We start from the raw sequence: 23,512 nt of genomic DNA, 5'->3' as shown, positions 1-23,512 counted from the left end.
GATCCAGTAAACATTTGTGCTAAGATTATTCTTTCTCCATTGAATTGCATACACTTCTTTGTAAAATATCAGTTGGTTATATTTTGTGGGCCTATTTCTGGACTCTATTCTGCTCCATGGACCTTTATGTTTATCCTTTTCCCAATAAAGGTGGCTTGTCTTGAATACTGTAGCTTTATCGTAAGCTTTCAGATTGAATAATGTGATTTTCCCAACTTTATTCTGCTTTTTCAGAATTATTTTAGTTGATTTATTTCCTTTGTCTTCTCTTAAAAATTCAAGAGTCAGTTTTGGTAGAATACCTACCAAAAAATTCCTACTGGGATTTTGATTAGAAATTGTGTTAAATCCATAGACCAATTTGGGGAACATTCATACCTTTACTAGGTTGAGCTTCCCAATCTATGATCATGGTATGTCTCTCTATCCCTTTCATTAGCATTTTAAGGTGTCCAGCATATAGACAATGTACATATTTTGTTAAATGTATACACATACAGATATATAAATATTTTATATATAATGTTTTTTAAATATTGTAAGTAATTTTGAAATGTTGGTGAGATTGTTTTTCTCTTTGTCCCTACGCAAATTTCATGTCAAATTGTAATTTTTACATTTCAGGGGAGGGAGTTGGTGGGAGGTGATTGGATCATGTGGGTAAATTTCCCCCATGCTGTTCTCATGATGATGAGTGAGTTCTCATGAGATTTATTGGTTTTATGTGTGGCAATTACCCCCTGGCTTTCTCTCGCCTGCTGCTATGTAAGACGTCCCTTGTCTCCCTTCACCTTCTGTCATGATTGTAAGTTTTCTGAGGCCTCCCTAGCCATGCAGAACTGTGAGTCAATTAAGCCTCTTTTCATTATAAATGACCCAGTCTCAGGTAGTTCTTTATAGCAGTGTGAAAATGGACTAATACATTTGGTTTTCAACGTTTCCTTGCTATTTTGAGGAAAAATGATGGATTTTTGTGTGTATAGACCTTGTATCTTGCAACTTTGCTCAAACTTATTTATCAGTTCTAGGATGTGTGTGTGTGTGTGTGTGTGTGTGTGTGTGTGTATTCTTTGTGATTTGCTGCATAGACAATCATGGCATTTGCTTTTCAATTCATGTGCCTTTATTTTTCCCTTTATTTCACTGCTTTGAACTTCCAGTAAAAGGTTGAATAGGAGTGGTGAGGATGGACATGGTTACTTTTTTCTTAATCTTAGAGAGAAAGCATCCAGTTTTCAACAATTAAATATGAAGTTGGCTATGGGATTTCCCTAGATGCTCTTTAACATGTCAGAGAAGTTTCTTTCTATTCCTAATTGGCTGGGAGTTTTTATTATGTATGAATTTTGAATTTCATCAAATGATTTTTCTGCATCAGTTGATATTATCATGTGGCTTTTCTTCTTTAGAGTCTTAAATTGGTGGGTTACACTGTATGATTTTCAAACATTAAACCAATTTTGTGTTCATGGGATAAATACCAATTAGTATGGTGCATTTTTCTTTTTACATATTGCTAGATTCAATTCACTATTACTTGGAAGATTTTTCTGTCTATATATTTGGGGGATATTTGGTCTTGGTTTCCTTTTTTGCTCTGTTTTTGTCTGGTTTTCATGTCATGATAATGCCGGCCTCATGAAAAGAATTGGGATGTACCCTTTCCTCTTCTATTTTGGAGAAGATATTATATACAATTGTTATTATTTTGTCTCCATTTAGTAGAATACACCTTTAAACACGTTGGACATGGAAATTTCCTTTTGAGGATTTAAAAATAATAATTTAATTTCTTTAGTAGATATAGGACTACTCAAGTTACCAATTTCATTTTGGATGAGTTTTGATAGTTTACAATTTTCGATGGATTTCATTTTTAGGTCGCTCTTTGAATATGCAAGGAAGTGCCTGCATTCCCTTATTATCCTTTTGGTATCTGTGGAGTATGTTGTGGAGCTCCCACTTTCTTTCTAATGTCGATAAGCTGTATTTTTTTTGTCACTCTTATTAGAAACTTAGCAGTTTTATTGCTCTTTTTAAAAAAATTACCTTTTGGTTTTATTGGTTTTCTCTGTTATTTTTACGCTTTTAATTTTCTGTTTTCTTTTATTATTATTATTTTCTTCCCTCTCTTCCTTGACCTTTTATTTTGCCCTTCTTTTTCTAGTTTGTTAATGTAGAAGTTGAGATTATGAATATGAGATCTTTCTTCTCTTCTAAGATATAGATTTAAGTCTATAAGCTTTCTCTCTAAGCAGTGCTTTAGCTGCATTCCAGAAATGTTGAAACACTGTATTTTCATTCATTTCAAAGAGTTGTCTAATTTCCTTTAAAACTTCTTCCTTCATCTAGGGCTTATTGAGAAGTGTGTTGTTTAATTACCAAGTGCTTGAGATTTTTCAGTTATCTTTATGTTGCTGATTTCTAATTTGATTCCATTGTGGTACAAGAACATACATTTAAAAATTATTTCAATTTAAATTTGTTAAGCTTTGTTTTATGATCCAAGATGGGGCTATTTTGGTGAATGCTGTATCTGTCTTTTTTTTAGAGAATGTATTTCTTACTGTTATTGGATGTAGTGGTTTTTAACTGCCAATAAATCCAGTTGACAGATGGTGATGTTCAGTTCTTTTATCTCCTTGCTGGTTTTCTGCCTATCAGTTCTGTTGATTACTGAGAGAGAGGAGAGTTGAAATCTCCAACTGTAATTGCAGATCAATGTATTTTTTCTTTTAGTTCTGTCAGTTTTTGCTTCATGTATTTCAAGACTCTGTTGTCTTCTTGGTAAATTAACCCTTTTATTATATATAATATCTTTCTTGATACCTAGACTGTTTCTTTCCTTTGCTTTTAAGTTTATTCTGATATTAATATAGGTACTACAAGCTGGGCATTGTGGCTCACGCTTGTAATCCCAACACTTTTGGAGGACAAGGTGGGCTGATGGCTTGAGCCCAGGAGCTTGAGAACAGCCTGGGCAACATGGCAAAAGCCTGTCTCTGCATAAAATACAAAAATCAGCTGGGCATGGTGGGATGCACCTATAGTCCCAGTTACTGAGGAGGCTGAGGTGGGAGGATCACCTGAGCCCAGGGAGGTTGAGGCTGCAGTGAGCTGTGATTGTGCCACTGCAATCCAGCCTGGGGTACAGAATGAGTCTCAATAAATAAATAAATAGCTACAACTGCAAATCTCCTTTGATTTGTGTTTGTGTGGTATATATTTTTTTCATCCACAGTTTTAATCTATCTATAATATTTGAACTGAGTATTGAGTTTAGTGGTGGCATCATTTAAAACATTGACTCTGACAAACTCTTAATAGTGTACTTTAATCATTTATATTAATGTAAGTATTGGCATGTTTGAATTTATGTCTACCATTTTTTTCTGTTTGTTCACTCTGGTTTTGATCCTCTGTTTCTACTTTTCACTGCATTTTAGGGGTCTCTCATTACTTCATTTAATAGGTAGAAAGATCAAAATTGGGGATATTATAAATTTTAAAAATTGATGTATTTATCAGATTTGGTTTGGTAAACAAATTTTAGGTAATTACATTACATAGATAATATTTTTCCTAAAATATTTTTTATTCATAAAGTAAATAAATACTCACAAGATCTTCTCCTGTGTCACACACCTTTACCTGAAAAATGTCATTCAGGAGCCAGTCTATGGGTTTCTCTTTGTAGAACATTAAAAAAAACCGTACAAAGTGAGTTAAGTCCTCAGATCTAAACAGCTTTCCTATGGGAAAAAATATAATTAGATGCAAATAATTCATATATAGTTGTTCATTCCTTTAACATGGGAAAAAAGTAAAAGTTATTAAAATTTAAGTATGTCCCATTCCTTAGCAATAAAGATTAAAGCACTACTGAAGTTGGACAATGATAAAATTGAAAACTATATCTGCTTAAGTATCAAGAATTACCACATCTGAAGGAGAATATAAGCAGGTTTAGAATAGTCAATACTCTCAGGAAATCAATTGTGATAACTAATGCGGATCGATTGCCTAAATCAAGTGAATAGAATGAAACATATAGGCACTGTAATCTTTTACTTAATTTCATACAAACTGTATTTTTTACCTGATTTTTGTAGCACTTTATTAATCTACTACATTTTTCATTTTTAGTACTTAATTTTATTAAAGTACACTCTTATTTCAATATTTGAGATTTTAACAGGATGCCATTTTCTTTTATATTCGTTATTCTTAAAGATTTACTATATTTAAAAATATTATTCCATTAGGTCTAATAATTTTTTTCTAATATGCTGCATCTTTAATTTTAAAATGAAGTTGAAGGGATAAGATTCAGGTACATATTCACTTCAAAGTAAATAATATAAAATACATCTAATGATTTGATAAATATGAAAGTAGGATGTAAGCATGCTTCATTCTTCACTAGGACTTGAGTTTATACGGGTCACTTAATAAAATGTATAAGCACATTTTAATGTTTTGCACCCATTTATATAGTAACCAAAGCAAGTGATTTAATGATGCATAAAATAGCCTATTCAATTCCTAACCTGCTGTCACCATGTTGTAAAATTCTAGTTGGCAAGCTCGTATTTTTAGCAAATAATGAATAACCAAATTATGATAACTAAAAGCAAAACTTTTGTAAGTTTAAGCTTGAATAAGATTTGGCATCCTGTAAATAGTGCACCTTGTTCAATGTGCTCTTGTGATCAGAATGTAAGTATTCTTTATGTGTCTCCTACTTGACTTTGCTGAGAAAGATAAATTTTTTTGAGAATTTTAAATTCTCAGACTAATCCATCAGCAAGATTATTTTGTCTCCATGCTTTTCATTGGGTATTATTGTTAACAAAAATTTTCCTTCTTATTTTAAAAAAGGCTGAGGAAAAACCTTTGGGTCCTTAAAATTTTACAGAAAACATGAAACACAAAAGTCATCGAGTGAGTATATGAGAAACAGATGGACCTCACTAGCAATCCCAGAAATGCTTTATACTGAGAATGGCAAATATATACATATAATAATAGATAAAACCAAGTGTTGTCAAGCATATGGGGAAGCACGAACTTTTATGCACTGCTTATGAGAGCATAAACCATATAACCAATCTGTAAAGCAATCGGCAGTACTTAGAGCTATGTGAATCCTCAGCAGTCCACTCCAGGGGACATATACATCACTTCATTTTTTCATGGTAGCAGAACATTGGAAGCAATTAAGGGCTGCCACTCATGAAATAGATAAACCAAATGTGAGTGATAAGTGATAAGTCACTTCTTTCAAAGTTTTTTGGTGAGTGGTCACTGTGTATCCAGTATTCAGTCCACTTGTAGACAGCAAAACGTGTGGTTGCCTTGCCTTGCCTTCCGGTGATAAATCCACATGACATTTAACAAAAGTAGGTCATCAAAAGAAGGGACTGGATGACAGATAAAAGCACAGAAAGTGAACGCAGGAAGTGAATTTGGATGTGACTATAAGACAGCTGATCGTGGGATTGTTGATGTAAAGAAATTAAAAGCAGGTTACAGTTTTATATGCGTGACCTCTGTGTGCAAAACAGGTAGTCCTCACTGCACAATTCTGAATGCAGAAATTTCAGTGGCCATCATTATGCAGCACTTATGCAACAGTAAAAAACCAATAAACTCAATGAACATAAAAAAACATGCTGATAGTTTAGAAATCAAGTTTTGAGGACAAAAATGTAAGGAATAGGAATATACAAATATGAAAAGCATCAAATATTTTACATGGATATTGTATATTTATAAGTGTATTTTGAACATATTAGAGTGAGCAATATATTGAAGAATGGCAGAAAGTGGGTGTAGGGATTGGGAATAAAAGAAAAGAATAAATAAGGAAGAGTTCCTGCATGAATCAATAATGTCACGCACCGTAAAATGAGGAGTATGGTAATTTAATTTGGGGCCTTGAGGTTCAAAGGAAAGAAAAAAGCATGGAAGTGAAGAAAGAAAAATTGAAGAATTTAAAAGGAAAATCTATGGAAGAATAGTTAAAAAAAAAAAGTCTCTTTATGGGCACAGTATTTGGAAATTTTCTGTGGTGGGTATAATTCCTATTATGTTTTTACATTTTTTAAGACTGTCAGTTTTAGCATACTGGAAATTGCAGCAACTGAGTTAAAATCCCTTTCTCTACAATTTTAATCATCTGAGTTTCAGTATTCTTATAAAGCAGAGAAAAGTGCGTCTTAGCCACTGAGCTAACATGTGTGCCAGACTCACAGCAAGCACTTAATAAATGGTAACTCTTTTATGCTTCCATAACGTAAGTGTCTAAATGTCAATTTTATCTCTCTAGAAAAAAGTTTGGTTTAAGAAAATACATTATATGGAATTCGGGTACTTGTATCTGATTATACTGTTAAGATATTCATGTCTTTATAAAAATCATGCCATTCTTTTTCCTTTAGTAATAAACAAACTGATAAACTCTTTTAAATGTTTTAAATTATTGTGTGCTAAAAAACTTGATCCAACAAAGTAGATCTGTTGCTTACCTATGAATCCAAGCATTGAAAACTCAATAAAAAACCAATTATTTGAACTGATGTTACCTACAAAATCTGTTATTTTTGTAAAGTACATCTCTTTAGCTATGATATCATCTTCTAGCTGAAAAAAAAAAAAACCAAAAGACATTAGTACCTTCGACGCTTTCATTGAGTAAGCTCCATTAGCTTGAAAATACAAAATACAATAGAATATACTGAAGAAAATGTTTTTTATAAAATAATAATTTTATTTCAGTTTCAATTAATTGAAGGTATTTACAGTTAGTTGAGCTCCCTTTTTTTTTTTTTTTTTTTTTTTTGACAGGGTCTCACTCCATTACCCAGGCTGGAGTGCACTGGCATGACTGCAGGCACGTGCCACCTGGCTAATTTTTATATTATTTGTAGAGATAGGGTTTTACTATGTTGCCCAGGCTGGTTTCGAATTCCTGGGCTCAAGTAGTCCTCCTGCCTTGGCCTCCCAACTCCTGGGCTCAAGTGAGCCTCCTGCCTTGGCCTCCTAAAGTGCCGAGATTACAGGTATGAGACACCATACTCTGCTCCATGTTTGATTCTGAGATTAATCAGACAAGATATTATCTGTTTCTTTCCTAAATACTAAACATTCCATCTAAATCCCTCTTTGAAAGAGTCTCTTTATCTAAATCCACTTTCATCCTCACAAATACTTCAGTTTCTAGTTTAAGACTGTCTTAGTCCATTTGAGCTGTTATAACAAGATGCCATAGGAATGGTAGTTTAAAACAGTCCTGGAGCCTGGGAAGACCAAGAACAAGGTGCTAGCAGGCTTATGTCTGCTGAAGGCCCATTCCTCATACATGATGGCTTCCACTGTATCCCCACACAGTAAAAGGGGCCAGCTAGCTCTCTGAGGTCTCTTTTACAAGGGCACTAATCCCATTTATGAGGCTCTACCTGCATAATCTAATTGCCTCCCACAGGCTCCACTTCCAAATACTATCACCTTGGGGGTAAGAATTTTAACATGTTAATTTTGGGAGGGAGGCCAGGAGCCGTGGCTCACGCCTATAGTCCCAGCACTTTGGGAGGCTGAGGCAGGCAGATTGCTTGAGCCCAGGAGTTTGAGACCAGCCTGGGCAACATGTCCAAACCCTGCCTATGTAAAAACGACAAAAAATTAGTCAGGTGTGGTGATGTGCACCTGTAGTCCCAGCTACTTGAGGCTTCAGTGAGCCATGATTGTGCCACTACACTCCAACCTGGGTAAAAAAGCAAGACATTGTCTCAAGAGCAAAACAAAACAAAAATGAAATGTTGGGAGGCTTTGGGAGAGATGCGAACATTGAGCCCATAGCTAAGATGAAGGAGCTTTATGCTCCTAATTAAAGGTTCCACGTTCTAGCTCCAGATATTGTGACTCACAAAGTAGTTCCCAGCAAAGAGAAGACCAAAAGCAACTGGCTCTCTCACCCACAACTCCACAACTAGCTGGTTAGAGTCATGGTGTAAGCCTAAAAATATCCTCCCTAAGAAAGAGAGGGCAATGGAAATGAACTTTCTTTTTTATTTAATATATATTATGCATAATATGTGGACTAAGAGAGCCTCATAAGTAATAAAGAAAAGTGTGGCAGTCCTCAGGCACACTATGAGGACACAGAATAGAACTGTGGTGTTTCAAATTGGGAAGAGTACATTGGCTGGATCTTGTGTTTTCATGACATTGCCACTAACTAGGAATCAAAAGGGACCTTTTTTTTTTTTTTAATTCCAATAAAAGAGAAGACCTTGCTTTAGGCCTTTCTCTAACTTTCTCTCTAGTCTAGAACTCTCTTCTGCAAATTCTTCCAATAAATGCACATTGTCTATGTAGTAAGGTCCATACTTACTATTTAGAAACACAACATTATTATTTAACAATGTACAGGGATTTAGAGGGTACAAACTACATATAATTGATTCACTTTTACAAATACAGTAAGGCACTGAGAACTGTGTTACTCATAAAGTATGAGTAAATTTAGGGTAGCAATGATAAGTGCATACAATGTCTGACAAATGCTCAAAATGCATTTGCTTAATCTAGTAAAATTGTAAACCAAGAAATAAATATAGGCACTACAATTTCTTTTTTTTGAGATTTTCTTTTCAGTTTGCTTCAGGTGACTATAATTTTCTCTGTAACCGTGAACCTAGTAAGAATATTCATATATAATTGATTTTAAACTTCCTTTGCCTTTTTAATACAGTGAGTATTTTCTATTTTCTGAGCATAAAGTATGGTGGAGGAACACAATGAGGAAGAAGAAATTACAGGAAGGAGGGAGAAAGTAACACTTTCAATTTAAATTATATCTATCTATAGATATAATTGGTGTGTATATATATATGTGTGTGTATACACACATACACACCCCAATTTCTTACCTGTAAATAATACTTGGCCTTGGGTTGGGCATACAGCATCAAAATGCAAAAATCCAATACTTGCTTGGTTCGCCAACTAAAGGTAATCAATAAGATCTGTTAATATTTGTCATTATTATTTAATTTTTATTTATAAGAATAGTAATTAAAAACTCTTTGGCAATTTACTAACAGAGTACTAGCTACAAGTAAGTAATTAATTTTACTTAATTAATTTCAATTAAGTAAAATTGAATATATTTATACTAAAAAGTTTTCCATCTTTATTCAATGAATAGTGTCTATCATTGCTAAATGAGGATAAGCACAACCCATTTGTTTTACATTTTTATCTAGGTGAGTTTTGATCTAGATAATAGTGTTAATATTCTTTCTGATTTTAGGTCTTGTTTAAATGAAAGTATAAAGAAACTTTATTCTTTTTTTCAATGTCTCTCCTAATAGCTTTCTTTGTTGATTCTATCATCCAAGAGTTTTCTCCCCAATTCTCAGGGTTAACTATCTGCTACAGAGTATTAATATTTCCTTTTATGGGTCTTTAAACCATTTCCCCTAAGTCTTATCCCTTGGTTTACTTGGAAGGGAAAGGTTGCTTTTTTTGTTTTTATTTTGAAAGTAGTCTCCACAAGCCTCTGGAACTCTTCATGGCCTCTTGAAGAAACCCGATGTAACTCCCTTCACAAGCTTACTTTATGTTTGGCCACACATTGCCCCAACTCTCCCAATCCTAGGGAGTGGAGTAATTCTATGAATTACTACGCTCCAGCTGATTGATTGTGGCCAGATTTGGGGCAATTTGAACTCTAGGGAGTCAAATATTTTGAATGATAACTGAAAAGAATTAGAGAATTATAGAAAAAAATGGCAGATAGGAGACAGGACTAATGTGCATCTCCTGCTTGGCCAGGCAGAACAGTGCCTGGAGACACACATTGTGAACGTTTGCTCCAAGAAACACTGCAGGAACATACCAGGAAAGCCTAAAGAATTCACAAACCCTTTGAAAGAACTGACTTGACACTGCAAACTCCGTGAGATGGCAGAAAAACTGCGAGTTCCCAAAGTATAAGGGGGGAAATGTTGACCTCCATACACACATCCCCACTGGGGAACCTGAAAATCCACATCACAGGAGACGGATTTAACCTTACTCTAGTAGAGCTGAAATGGATTTAGGGAGCCAAAAGAAATATAAAAGTAGAAGAAGCAGTGGGAAGAGCCCTGTAGGCACTCCTGGTCCCCAGCTCCAGACCAGGGACGTCATTCCTGGCCTTATCTCAGAGTTCCTTGGGGAAGGGAAGGCAGCCAGTGGAATTGGGGATGGGCCACAGAGTGAAGGAAATTCCTAGCTGAACTTTGTAATAATTTTGACGGAGCACAAATTTTCTTGAGCATAATCTGGAGGCAGGGTGAATGGGAAGTGCAGATATGAGCACAGAAGCCGCTGCCGAAGGTGTGGGCAGGCAGGGAGGGGTGAGGCATGAGAGCCCTGCTTGCTTTCTTAGTGGGGAGGCTTGTAGCCTGGGGTAAGAGCTCATCCCTGCTCATAGGGCTGCCTGGATATAAATTCACCCAAAGAAACTTTATCCTCATACAAAGCTAAATACCAGGCCAGGTCCTGAATATACAAAGAGCAGTACCCAAAGTCATTCTTGCCCTTCTGAGTCTCATAACCTCCTATAAAAATAATACTACTACTAATAATACAATTACAACAATTAGATAAGTGCTATATGAAGATATCAACAATGTTGGCTATCTTACAGTAAGTTTTCAAAGGTGTGGAAAGGGTAGAAGAGCATGCCACTTAATTTTAGGGCACAGAGAGCTGACAGAAAAAAGTTGATGATTGCAAGGTTGGCAGAGACCAGATCATGAGTACATTTTATGATATGTGGGAAACTTTGGACTTGATCTCATATGAGAAAATATTCTTCTGGGTGCAGCGTGAAGAATGGATTGTAAGAGAGCCTAGGTTAGGCTAGGATTAGGGACTCTGTAATGGTGAAGGCCTGAACTAAATCCAAGCCAATGGAAGGAGGATGAGAGGGATAATGTGTAGAGAGATTTTAAAAAAGAAACAATGACAGAGATATAAAAGGCTGAAGGAAAAACAAGGATCCAGGATGACTCACAGCTTTGTGACTTTAAAAACTGGGCATAATGTGAACCACTAATTAAAAGCAAAACAAAACACTTAAAAGATTACTAGATTCTGACACACTATTTATAATTTTAAAACAAAAGAAGACTAATCAGTTTCCTGGGATAAGGCCTTTTTCTAATTTCTGGCATGTCTTTATTAAGTTTTGAGGAACCAAATTATTACATTTCCCATAATACCTACCACACTAATACCCCAAATTATAATCCTTTGTATGCGTATAGAGCTTTTAATTTTTTAAGATTCTTTCATAAATATATTTTATTCTCATAATGACTCTTTCAATTATGCAATGTAGGTGTCATTATACACACTAGAAAGTTAGGAAAGCTAAGGGAAAAAAAGGTGAAACTACCTGCCTATAATGACCAGCAAACAGAAGAGCTGGGACTAGAATCCAGTTGTAATGATTTATAATCACAGGCTCCCCCTCCTTCTCATTATGCCTTACTAATTATTGTCTATAAACGTGAACATAGACCGTCAGTGGTGTGCTGGTAGGTATTTAACAACTGACTTGGGGGTGAAGGGATGGACATCTTGCTTTGTAGCTTTTGCCCATTTCCATGGTGTAAATACTCCTACTGTGGCTCATGCTATCAACTCGATGTTATTGAACACAGAGTTGCTAAGTGATGCACATAATTGGGTCTTGCAAGTCAGTAGGAGCCAGCTCCAGAACATCACTGTGTCTTAAATAGTTTGTAGTATGAGCTGATTCCAAGATTTCATCAGATGAAATTAGTTATTTAAGGCTACTATTTTCTAATATGACATACCTGGCTAATTTTTGTGAGGCCTCAGCTAAGTGCTTGGCATTTAACATGCTTGAGTATAAAAAGGCAGGTATTGAAATGACCTCTAAGGATCCAGACCTCACTTGCCTTTTGAATCTATAAATAGAAGTAAATGCAGACTTACAATTGAATGTTTAATTTTCCAGAATAACATACTTAAAAATAATTTTCTTATGCCTGTTCACATAGTATTTGATTTGAATTATTTCACATGTTGATACATGATACCAGTATCATAAAACTAGCCAAAGGATGTTTTCTATAAATTAATAACAGACATATTAAAATACACAATGTAAAATCAGTTTCTTCTTATAAAAATTACAGGTACTTTGACTTTTTAAAGTTTACAGTCAGATATGTACTGTGACATTTGAAACAATGAAGCTCATGGGTTGTGATAACACAGTCACTGTGAGACCAGCAAGAACATTAGATCATTTTTAAATGCATAATTTTGAATTGAATAAGAGTCCCACTGAATAGCAATGTGGCTTCTGAGACTAGATTATCACAGCAAGCAAGGATTCAGTCAGACTCTCGTCCACAACTCATTGGAGGACTATGTATACTCTTTAGTATCTTTGTTTTTAAACGTTAATGTTGAGAGACCAACAAGGACATCACTAAACTACATAAAATATGATTCACAAAAATTCCAATATAAATCTTGTACCATCAAGGTAAAGGATGGGAAACCAAGTAGAAAATTTTAAATGGTCTTCCTTTAGAGATAATGTGATTTTAAATGAGATTAGAATTTAGGCATTACATTATTCATTAACATGTTAAAAGTTCAATGAAATGTTTATTTTGTACTACGTAAAAAATTTAAAAGGTTACAGTTTTATATGCATAATCTCCATTATGTGCAAAATAGACAGTCCTTGCTTTGCACAATTCTGAATGTATAAATTTCAGTTACTGTGTTTTAGTTAACTAACACCAGTCTCCCACAACAACACTGTAGTCATGATATATTGTGAATAATTGTGTAAAGTACAAACTTCACTGCTAGCTCTTTAGTGCACAAATCACTATATAAATAGCAGATGCACATCATCATTAGTGACTAATTGGATCACTTCTTTCAAAGTCTTTTGGTGACTGGTCTCTGTACGTCTGCTATTTAGTTCACTTGTTGACAGCAAAACATGTGGTTGTCTTGCCTTGCCTCCCAGTGATAGGCCTACATGATATTTAACAAAAGTAGGTAATCCAAAGAGGGAAGTGGCTGACAGATGAAAATGCAGAAAGTGAATGCTGGAAGTGAATTTGGATGCGCTATAAAAGAGCTGATCACGGGAACGTTGACACCTCCTCTGTCTGAGAGACTCTAGAGATGCAACAAAGGGAACTTAGTGAAGGTGAACTTAAATGACAAATAAGAAAAATGGTTGTGGTGAAATTATGTCACATAGGAAATGATGCTGCTGAAAAACTTCACATTAAAGGAACTCTCAGAGATATTTCATGACACTGAAAACGCAAATGATAAAATGCTATAACTGATTCAAACTTAGAAAGGAATATAACAATTTGCTGAAGCATAGAAAAGACATTTGCTCAGTGTTTTAAGTTCTATGAGAAGAAAAAGGCAAGGACCATTTAAACGACTCCTGATAAAATTTTTAAAAGAAATCAAATACTTTATTACTAAATACTTTTAATGTTTTAAATTACAGTGTAATAAATTAGCTTAACAATATTTTTAAGTTTTCTATGTATTTATAGTTGACAGAGAGTAATGTTTTAACACACGTTTAAATGTCATGGAACAATTGTGATTTTTTTTCCCATTGTTAATATTGGCTTGCGTGGTTTAAACTTGCACAATCATTTTTATGGCCCCACGCTATTTTGCAAATCAAGGATTGCCTGAGCATGTATAAAGACATACAAACACAAATGGAAGAAAGCTCATGTTTTATAATGGGTATGTATCGTGAAAATGGGGTTGGAGTAGCATACTGTGCTAGAGATAATATATGGGTATTAGACCTAGAAAAGTCTCTGTACCAATTTTGCTTCTTTTACTTCCTAACTTCGAGCCAGTAATTTATTTTTTCTGGTCTTTAATTTCCTCATCTGTAAAACTGGAATAGTAACTTAAAAACTTTGGGGGGGAAAGAACTGTTCAAAATACATGCTGGAATTCTTTCCAGGATCTATACATTAGTGGAAAAGTTTCCGGTCATTTATTTTGGTGGGAATGTAAGTGGAGGACTGAAAGGGATGAAAGTCTTAACTGCTGCCCTCTGATTTTATGATATATCAAATGAAAATATTTTTAAAAAATGAGTTCTAATATGTTCCTTGGGGAATAGAAAATACTGGTATGGAAAAAAGAATGGAGAGTTTGGTTGTTTGTTTTGTGGTAAAAGTTAGTAACATGATATCTAAATTTTCAAATGAATTTGTGTAACTTTAAACTACAAGATCTCGTGCAGCAATTTAGTAGAGGTAAAGGGAAATAACATCAAGTTGCAGCATACACAATCATCAAAAAGTTTAGATTACAGAGATACACAAATTTGGATCTCTAGAAAATTCCATCCAAAGTCCAAAAAGCACCAAAAGATACAACAATTTCTACTTTGATGATATAATTTCCCAGTCATGATGGAGAGAAAGATTCCAGTCTTGGTTTTATTCAATCTGTTTTAAGCAAGATACTCGAAATTTTGTGTGTTGACACCTTTCTAGGACACTAAAACTTTTATAGCTTGTTAGGTTATTTATATACAGCATCAAAAGCCCTTGACTTAATTATACGGGAATTGCTAGTTTCCAATGACTGGAGAAAATAATATAACTCTAGGTTGTTGGCATTGAAAATGAATGATTTTATCTCATAGTCATACAAGAGAAGAAATCTTACAACTCTATAGGTTTATGTAAAGTACATAGTTATATACAGTTTCATATAAAGTTATATACAAACATAGATGGGTCCTTTAAAAATTATATTTTCAATTTAGGACTAATCCAAATATAGAACAATCTCTCATTACCCTAATGAGAAGATCTAGGAAAAGGGTTTTTAGCTAAATTAAATAGGCAAAAGTTGAGACACGTAAATTTTAAAGTTATATGTCTATATTATCTTAGATAATGTTTTAAATTGAATATTCACTAATGTGTTAATTTTAAATTATTGCTTTATTCTACTTTCACAAAAATAATTTTATTCCAACTGTTTATTCTGCATTAGTATTATCAATATAATTATCACCACTAGAATCACTTTTTGAATCATCTGACATAGTTTTTTTCCAGTATCCTTGATTTTCAATTCTAATTACAATACAGCAATTTCTAAAACCAGTGACATTGTCTCTGAAAATTTTGTAGCGAATCAGAAGTATTCTCATACATTAGGTAATGTTTTCATTGGAGATCTGTACAAGTAACTACATACTCTAATTTTTTTAAGTGATCTTCGAAAGGCTTACAATGATGTAGTCATATACCCAGGAATCGTTTTACACCGTTGCCTTCTTTTTAATTGATTATGTCAGGAGTCTCCTATAAGAATACCAAACTAGCATAGATTGAGGCCACTTCAGGGTAATGTGTCTTCTCTAAATAGTAGTTTATTATTCAGAATAAGGCAAAATAACCGAGAAGGCATCCTTGACTAGGAGAAGATTTTTAAGGGTTCAAGTATAAGGTAACTTTTTTCCTGGGTAGCCTTTCAGGGGGAATACTAGATGTGTATGGTGTTTTATTTAGTCTTTATTTAATCCCTCTCCCTTCACATAAATCACCTATTTCAAGCCTTTACTACCATAAGTTCCTTCACTGTCAACAAATCCCTCCTTCTCAACACAGGGACTTACCTCCTTCACAGAGAAAAGAGAAATCTTTAAAAAAGGAATTTTAAGGTGATTACACTGTCTTTTCCCCAACAAATTAATTTTTCTACTCTTTCACCTGCTCTTGTCTCCTCTTTGGTCTCAATCCTGTCTAAAGCTCCCTCCGCCTGAGTCTCCAGTTCCCTCCTGCCTTGCTTCATCAGCCCCTCGGTCTCTCTACTACAGCACAAGTAAAAACTCCAGGTGCTTCCACCTCAAAACCTCCCAAACAGTATTTGTCTCCCACAAGACAGTGTGCTTTGACTTTTCTTCCTATCAGTTGAACTTACTGAGAATAGTCTACATTCAATTCTTTAAATATGTATTATAAAAACTACCAAACATCCACAAAAATAGAAATATAATGAACCCCATATCAGTTTCCATCAATAAGCATTAATTTTCTACCACGTTTGTTTCATCTATGCAGCTGCCCCTTTTTTGCTTATTTTAAAACAAATGCTGAATATCATTTTGCCCTTACATTCTTCAGTGTGAATATTAAAAAGGACATTTATTTAGATAACCACAATGCCATTATTCACACTTTGCAAAACCGTAAGTGATTATTTAACATCACATAATACTTAGTCAATTTTTGAATGTCCCCAGTCGTCAAAACAGTGCCTATTTTTGGGGAGTAGGCGCTCAAACAAGTACCCAAACAAGGTCGCTCATTGTAATTGATTATCCCTATTTCTTTTTAAAATTTATTATCTAGACCGGTAACCTTCATTTTTCTTTCTTCCCCCATCCCCATTCCACTTTTTAAAAAATCTGGATCAGTTTTCTACAGAAGGTCCCACATCTTGATCGTTTTGCCCCAGATGGCTTCCTTTAATTGCTGTGTATCCCGTAAACTGGAATTCAGCTCCTAAGGCTTGATTGCATTCAGGGTTTTTTGTTTTGTTTTGTTGTTTTGCTTAAGTCGGGAGAATAACTTTCAATAGTTCTTTCTTGGCAGCATTTTCGTCGCCAGACTTTAAGCGACCCGGAGCTGCTGGAGGTGAGCGTGGGGTCCCGGAACCCTGGCTATTCTCAGCTCACACTGCACATCGCACCCCTCTGCTCTGCAGTGCGTCCTGACCTGCGGGGCGCCCTTGCTAGTGGGGTACCGGTTGGCCTCTGCCTGCGGGAAGCAGTAAGTGACAAGAGACTGGAAGGCAGTAGAAGCCGAGGACGCTCCTCCTCTTTCAGCTCCCGCAGCGGCGGAGGTTCCAGCTGCTGAGGAGGCCGACCTCCAGAGCCTCCGATCCCCGGGTTTAACGCCCTCTCCTTCACGCTGCTCCGTGCTCTTTCTCCTCCCTTCTGCGCTCTCAGTCCTCTGAAACTTGTTTTGACCAATTATTTGTGTGAAATTCCCTGTTTCCTCTAGTTGAACCACCAGGAGTTTTCCCGTGCGGACACTGAGAGGCATAACTTCCTCGTAAAGTTCCCCCCACCCTCTGACTTAATGCCGCGCTTCAAAACGGTGATTCTCCAATTCCATTCATTCTACACTTATTAGCTGGAATCGTTTTGACTAGAACTAACTGCCTCAGCCACTAGAGCTATTTGGAAGGAAAAATAAAACAAGCAAAACACTTTACTGGCTAAAGGAAACCCGTGCCTGTCAGCCAGATTCAGCCTGAAGGCCACATTTGCAGCCCTGGTCTATAGCACAGAGTGCATATTCCTTACCATGGTGCATAGGCCCTTCGTGACGTCATCAGCCCCTGCCTTATCTCCCACCAGTCCTTCCGCCTTAACTCCAAATACCCATTTCCAAAATAGACTTTCATGTTCAAAAGTCTAGCATGCTCCTTCTTTGGTCTGTCTTCCCCAGCAATTCTATTTATCGGGCATGACCTTTTTCCGCTGTCTGCCTGAAGAATGTCTACTTATTCCTTCAGACTCTGCTCAGTTATTACCTTCTCAGCAAAGTCCTTCTTGATATTTGCAGGTAGAGTTAAATATTTCTTCCTCTACATGTTGTCATATTTATTCCCCATTATCACTGGGACAATGCTAGCCTCTTCCTTCCTTTCTTTATTTTATACTTTTTTTTTGAGACAGGGTCTCACTCTGTCACTCAGGCAGGAGTGCAGTGGCATGATCTCAGCTCACCCAAGCCTCCATCTCCCAGGCACTAGCAATCCTTCCACCTCAGCCTCCCTAGTAGCTGGGACTACAGGTGCACACCACAGGGCTCGGCTAATTTTGGGGGCTATTTGTTTTCGTAGAGACGGGGTTTGGCCATGTTTCCCAGGCTGATCTCGAACTCCTGGGCTCAAGCAATCCACCCACCTCGGCCTCTCAAAGTGCTGGCCTTACAGGTGTGAATCACCATGCCTGGCCCTCCTTTTCCTTTCCTTTCTCTCCCCTCCCTCCCTCCCTCCCTCCCTCCCTTCCTTCCTCCCTTCCTTCCTTCCTTCCTTCCTTCCTTCCTTCTCTCTCTCTCTCTCTCTCTCCTTTCTTTTCGCTTCTTTTTCAGGTTGTATCACCCATTTGAACATAGGATTTGGGAGGCAGGGTCCATTCCACAGCATCTTGCTTGATAAAGAGTTTCATATTGGTTAATCCATATGTGTTTCGGCTGCTTACAGCTGAAGATTATAAGCAGAAGTGGTGAAGTAACTTCATACAGTAAAGGATACAGGAGTGTTTTAAAAATAACTCAATAGGCTTCTCTCATACCAATGGTTATCATACAGGATAAACAGTATAACATGAAAAATATAAATACTGATTGGTAGATATCCAACAAAATTGGGGAAAACCATTAAGCCATACTTCATTACAGCTTAGAAAGGACTACAGGTTCTTTCTGCACAGCTATACTCATTAAAAGGAATATGATCACTAAGAAAATAATTATACAATTGGACAGAAAAAAAGACAGAAAAATGAAAGTGGCTAATTTAAAAATATATCAGACAGTACTTACTTTCTTGTAATCATTTTAACAACAGAATGTAAATAATCTTTGTTACTCTAAAAAAGAGAAACAATATTTTACTGATACTAAGCATGTCTCATAGTTCTATTAATACAACTTTTTTTGCTACATATAAATCTAATTTGTGTGTGAAATGTTATTACATACTAATAATTTTAGTGTTTTTACTTTCTATTAAAAGATTTAAAAATATCCATGTTCTCAAAAAATGTGACTTGAACACAGGAAATATTTCATTATTTTCCCTTTGCCACAATGTGAAATATTATAATCCAAAATTTACCCTTAAAAACTTACCCTTAAAATTATATACCCTTTAGATATATAAGATTACATAAAATATTATATATCTAAAGATGTTTTGGTCTAAAAATGGTCATCTATGAATGGCTTATTTCAAAGAACTACTCTTTTTGAAAACTACTCTTCATTTCCTCAGTATTAAATGACAATAAGCTTACTTCAAAATTACATCATATTTCTCCAGACTGTATTACTCAGCTTGATTCCCACTTACCTTCATGACAATAAACTTTGTGGGCCTGCTCTTCATTGAACAGTGTGCTAGATTAGATGACAGACTCCTGCAAAAAGCTTTTCATGGTTTACCCTCTTGGGATAATTTTTTAAAAAGTAACGTGGCATTTACAAGATGTAGCCTCAGGGCCCATAAGCATTTCCAATACAAAATTTTGAAAATATTTTCAGCAATGACAGTTCTATTGTTGAATCTGAGTACTCTGAAAGGCAACTCTGGATGTATGTACTCAAGTTTCTTGTTTAAAAATATCAGACACGATGTAGATAAATCTATTATAGTACTGGAGGCTCTTAACCATAAATTGAATCACTGGCTATTTGTCACACACTGAAACATATTATATTTTAAACACAGCATCAAAGTCGTATTTTGTAAGCATTTTATATTCCATTTAAAAATCTTCCTCCAATGTTTTATTACAAATCTAAACATTTTAGACAGACATGTGTTGTGCTAACAGCAAAGAAATAAAGATTCTAATATATAAAATAAGGAAATAGGTTGAAACATTTTGGAGATTATGTGCATGCTTTCTTTTAATATTAATAAATTAAACCTGGATGCAATGACTTGAATCTTTCATTTCTATTTTTCTAATAGTTCTTCTATTGCTTGTTTTGTTTAGAGTTTTTTCTGCATTCAAAGATATCTTTATTATAGAAAATTCAAGCAATAGCAAAAAGAATAAAGAGAAGACAACAAAGATTCCTCTTAATCCCAGCATTTAGAGATAACCATTATTTATATTAATGATACATTTACATTATTCCAAAGTTTGCTGATTTTCTGTTTTCTTCGTATGTTTCATTTGTTTCTGTATATTTTTTCCCCACCCTCCATCTTTTCCTTCCTTCCTTCATTCCTATTTTATATAGATAGCATTATGTTAAACATGATGCTTTACAGCTTTTCTTCACTTAACAATAGGACATGAACATCACTTTATATCAGTGAGTATAGATATTCATTCTTCTTTCAATGCCTACATTGTAGAGATATATAACAAGGTATTTTATCAGCCTCTTATGGGTAGATATTTTGGTTGTTTCTAATATTATGCTTTCATAACACAATGGTGCACTGAAAATCCTTGAAATAATTATATATTGAGCACTTACTCTGTGCCACCCATCATTCTAAGTACTTTCAATGTATTAGCTAATTTCATCCCCCAGCAACCCTATGACATCGGCAATATGATTATCACAATTTTAGGGATAAAGGAAAGTGAGGCATAGAGAAGTAAGTTGCTCAAGTTCACTGGTTGGGTAGTAGAGAAGCTGGCATTTTAACCTTGGTCATCTAAATCCAGAGTCCGTTCTCCACTTCCATACTATACTGCCATATTTTTACAGGGTTTTTGTTTGTTTGTTTTTTGAGACAAGGTCTCGCTCTGTAGCCCAGGCTGGAGTGCAGTGGTGCAATCACGGCTGACTACAGGCTCTATCTCCTGGGCTCAAATGATTCTCCTGCTGCAACCTCCCAAGTAGCTGGGACTACAGTTGCACACCATCACATCTAGTTATTAATATTTTTTTCAGTAGAGATGTGGATCTCGCTATGTTGCCCAGGCTGATTTCAGACTCCTGAGCTCAAGTGATCTTCCTGCCTCAGCACCCCAAAGTGCTGGGATTACAGGCATGAATCCCAACCATTTTCCTGTTTTTATACACTTGCCTGATTATTTCCTTAGGATAAGTTCCCAGAATTTGAATTTCTGAGATAAAGTATATATACATTTAAATTTAACACAGGTTGTCAAATTTCTCTCCAAAAAGTCTTATGGTGCTGATATTTACACAGTACTTTATAGTTTTAAATGGTGTTAGGAACAAAGTGGAAATCTCTGGAGCCATTAAAGAGACCTAGGCTTGAATCTGCTCTATTAATTACTGGGCAAGTTACTTACCTTCTTTAAGCTCTAGGTCCATTATCCCTAAAATCAGGACAGTAATACTTACGTCACAGGGATGTAACACAGTTTATAAATGTCTATAAAGATCATCTACAATCTCTCAAGCATTAGAAAGTCTCTAATCATAGCTGTTGTTACTTAATACAAATTATCTCTTGATTCATGTATGCACCTCTTATTGGACTGGGCAGATTTTATTACTAGCATCAATTTTAATAATTTTAATTTTGTTTGTAAATATAACTTCTGTGTCACGTAGTAGGCAGGGATTCTATATTAAATGCAATTCAAATTTAGCAATCTTATATTTCCCACATGAAGCCATTATGTTTTCCTTTTAGATTTACATGTTTAATTCCTTCTCAGCACTATTGAAGAAGTATTAAGTATATTGTCTGGGATCCAAAAAAGGCACCTATGGGTTGCTTTTTAAAATTAAGAAAACAGTTTTCAAAATGGTACAATGGTTATTACCATTGAGGAAGGGAATTTGGAGACCATAGGGTGAGAGTAAGAAGAGCTCCTTATTTTGTATACATACATCTGCGACCGAGACAATCACTACAGAATCCTTCTCTTCGGAGAGCGTCATCCCGGAGACAACAGAGGTCAGTGTCTGTTTCAGGTAACTATAATTTCCTCTATTAACAGTGGAAATGCCCAGCGCAAAAGAAACTGTGGACATAGGAGTATGAAATCATCATTCCATACCACAGAGAAAAACACAGTTTAGCATTCATTCTATGCTTATTCGTATGTTTGGGTTAGTCTTATGGTAATAAAATGAGTGTTTGAAACTGTATTACAAAAATAATCCAAACTGTGTTAATTTTTATCCCATATTTCATATTCTTTTTGAGGAAATTTGCAGTAGATTGTTAGTAAAAGCACTAAATAGACTCCAAGACGTTCTCATATTAAAAGATTTTGGTGTAGCGAAAATAAAACTAACCATTTTCCACTTACTATAGCTTCATCTAACTGGGTATAAAATGTCACATATTAGCAGATTCTCTCTTCTTTTCCTAACAAGGCACTGGGACCCAAAACAGGAAAAAATTACTATGAAATATTTTCATCCGTGAAAAAAATGTATGAAGTAATTTCTAAATGATTTGATGGAATGAATCCACACCTCTAAGTAACTTTTGTTGCCCAAGAATAGCTGGAGCACTAGAGCTCCAAGATGTACACATCTTGGATGTACGGGTGCAGCTAAGATTGAGGCTACCAATCCTAACTATACCAGTACCTGGCCGTAGGGGCTTAGGCAAGATATACAACCCCTCCAGCCTGATGTCCCCACCTTTAAGATAGGGATAAGGACTTCCAGAATGGCTAAGTGAGAAGCTCAGAAAATCCTCTTTCTAGAAAGCAGTACTAAAACTGAAAAAAAAAAAAAAGGTCAAAACTGTCATTTCAGTGCCCTGATAAACTGAGAAGTATTTATTTAAGAAAAACCATGGCACTTTGGAAGGAACAGCAGGAATCAGTGTTTCCCTGATTGTCACTGAGTTTGAACATATTTTCACACGTTTATTGGCTTTTTTTTTTCCTTTGAGATGGAGTCTCACTCTGTCTCCCAGGCTGGAGTGCAGTGGCACAATCTCAGCTCACTGCAACCTCCACCTCCCGGGTTCAAGCTATTCTCTTGCCTCAGTCTCCTGAGTAGCTAGGATTACAGGCGTGCACCACCATGCCCGACTAACTTTTGTAGTTTTAGTAGAGACAGAGTTTCACCACGTTGACCAGGCTGGTCTCAAACTCCTGACCTCAAGTCATCTGCCCACCTTGGCCTCCCAAAGTGCATGTGCCACCATGCAGGGCCACTTATTGGCTTTTGGATATTCTCTTTTGTAAAATCCTTGTTTATGCTCTTGCCCATTTCTCTAATAAGTTGTCTGCATTTTTCTTGTTGATTGTATTGATACTCTTTATAGATTCTGAATATGAGCCCTTTGTCAGTTATATGTGTTATTATTAAATATTATCTCCCACTCTTGGTTCCCTTTTCTTTGTTTTGCCCCTTGATGAAGAGAAATTCTTAATTTTTATGTAGTGTAATTTGTCATCCATTTTCTTTATTGTTTGGGTTTTCTAGGTCTTATTGAGAAATCTTTGCTTATCTTCAGGTCATAAAAACATTCTCCTGAGTGATTTTCTAATCGTTTATTGTTTGCCTTTCATATTTAGAGCTGCAATCCACCTGGAATTGATTTTTATGGATAGGTTGAAGCAGGAATCAAGTTTCAAGCTGTAAGCTACAGTATAAAGGCAATTCCTGGAATGGCTTCCTATGCCTTACAATGCATTTACAAGAGTTTAAAAGGCTCTTAGTGACCTGGTCCTGATCTATCCCTTTTTTTC

At 35.6% G+C, this 23,512-nt stretch overlaps 1 protein-coding gene across 1 annotated transcript in view; it reads right to left on the bottom strand.

The window, feature by feature from the left end:
• The window catches only part of MGAT4D (MGAT4 family member D), a 55,056-nt gene that overhangs the window by 11,413 nt on the left and 20,131 nt on the right, over positions 1-23,512 (bottom strand). The window contains exons 4-9 of the mRNA XM_023226016.3: positions 21,687-21,820; positions 18,678-18,724; positions 11,877-11,990; positions 8,934-9,009; positions 6,531-6,645; positions 3,622-3,752 (exon numbers count right to left, since the gene is read on the bottom strand). Coding sequence (XP_023081784.2) covers positions 3,622-3,752; positions 6,531-6,645; positions 8,934-9,009; positions 11,877-11,990; positions 18,678-18,724; positions 21,687-21,820 — 617 coding nt within the window. The remainder of the gene's footprint in view (positions 1-3,621; positions 3,753-6,530; positions 6,646-8,933; positions 9,010-11,876; positions 11,991-18,677; positions 18,725-21,686; positions 21,821-23,512) is intronic.

Source organism: Piliocolobus tephrosceles, chromosome 3 (genome assembly GCF_002776525.5).
Source record: "Piliocolobus tephrosceles isolate RC106 chromosome 3, ASM277652v3, whole genome shotgun sequence".
Lineage (NCBI taxonomy): Eukaryota > Metazoa > Chordata > Mammalia > Primates > Cercopithecidae > Piliocolobus > Piliocolobus tephrosceles.
The sequence above is the reverse complement of the archived record's forward strand: the minus strand, read 5'-3'. Positions and strand labels throughout refer to the sequence as shown.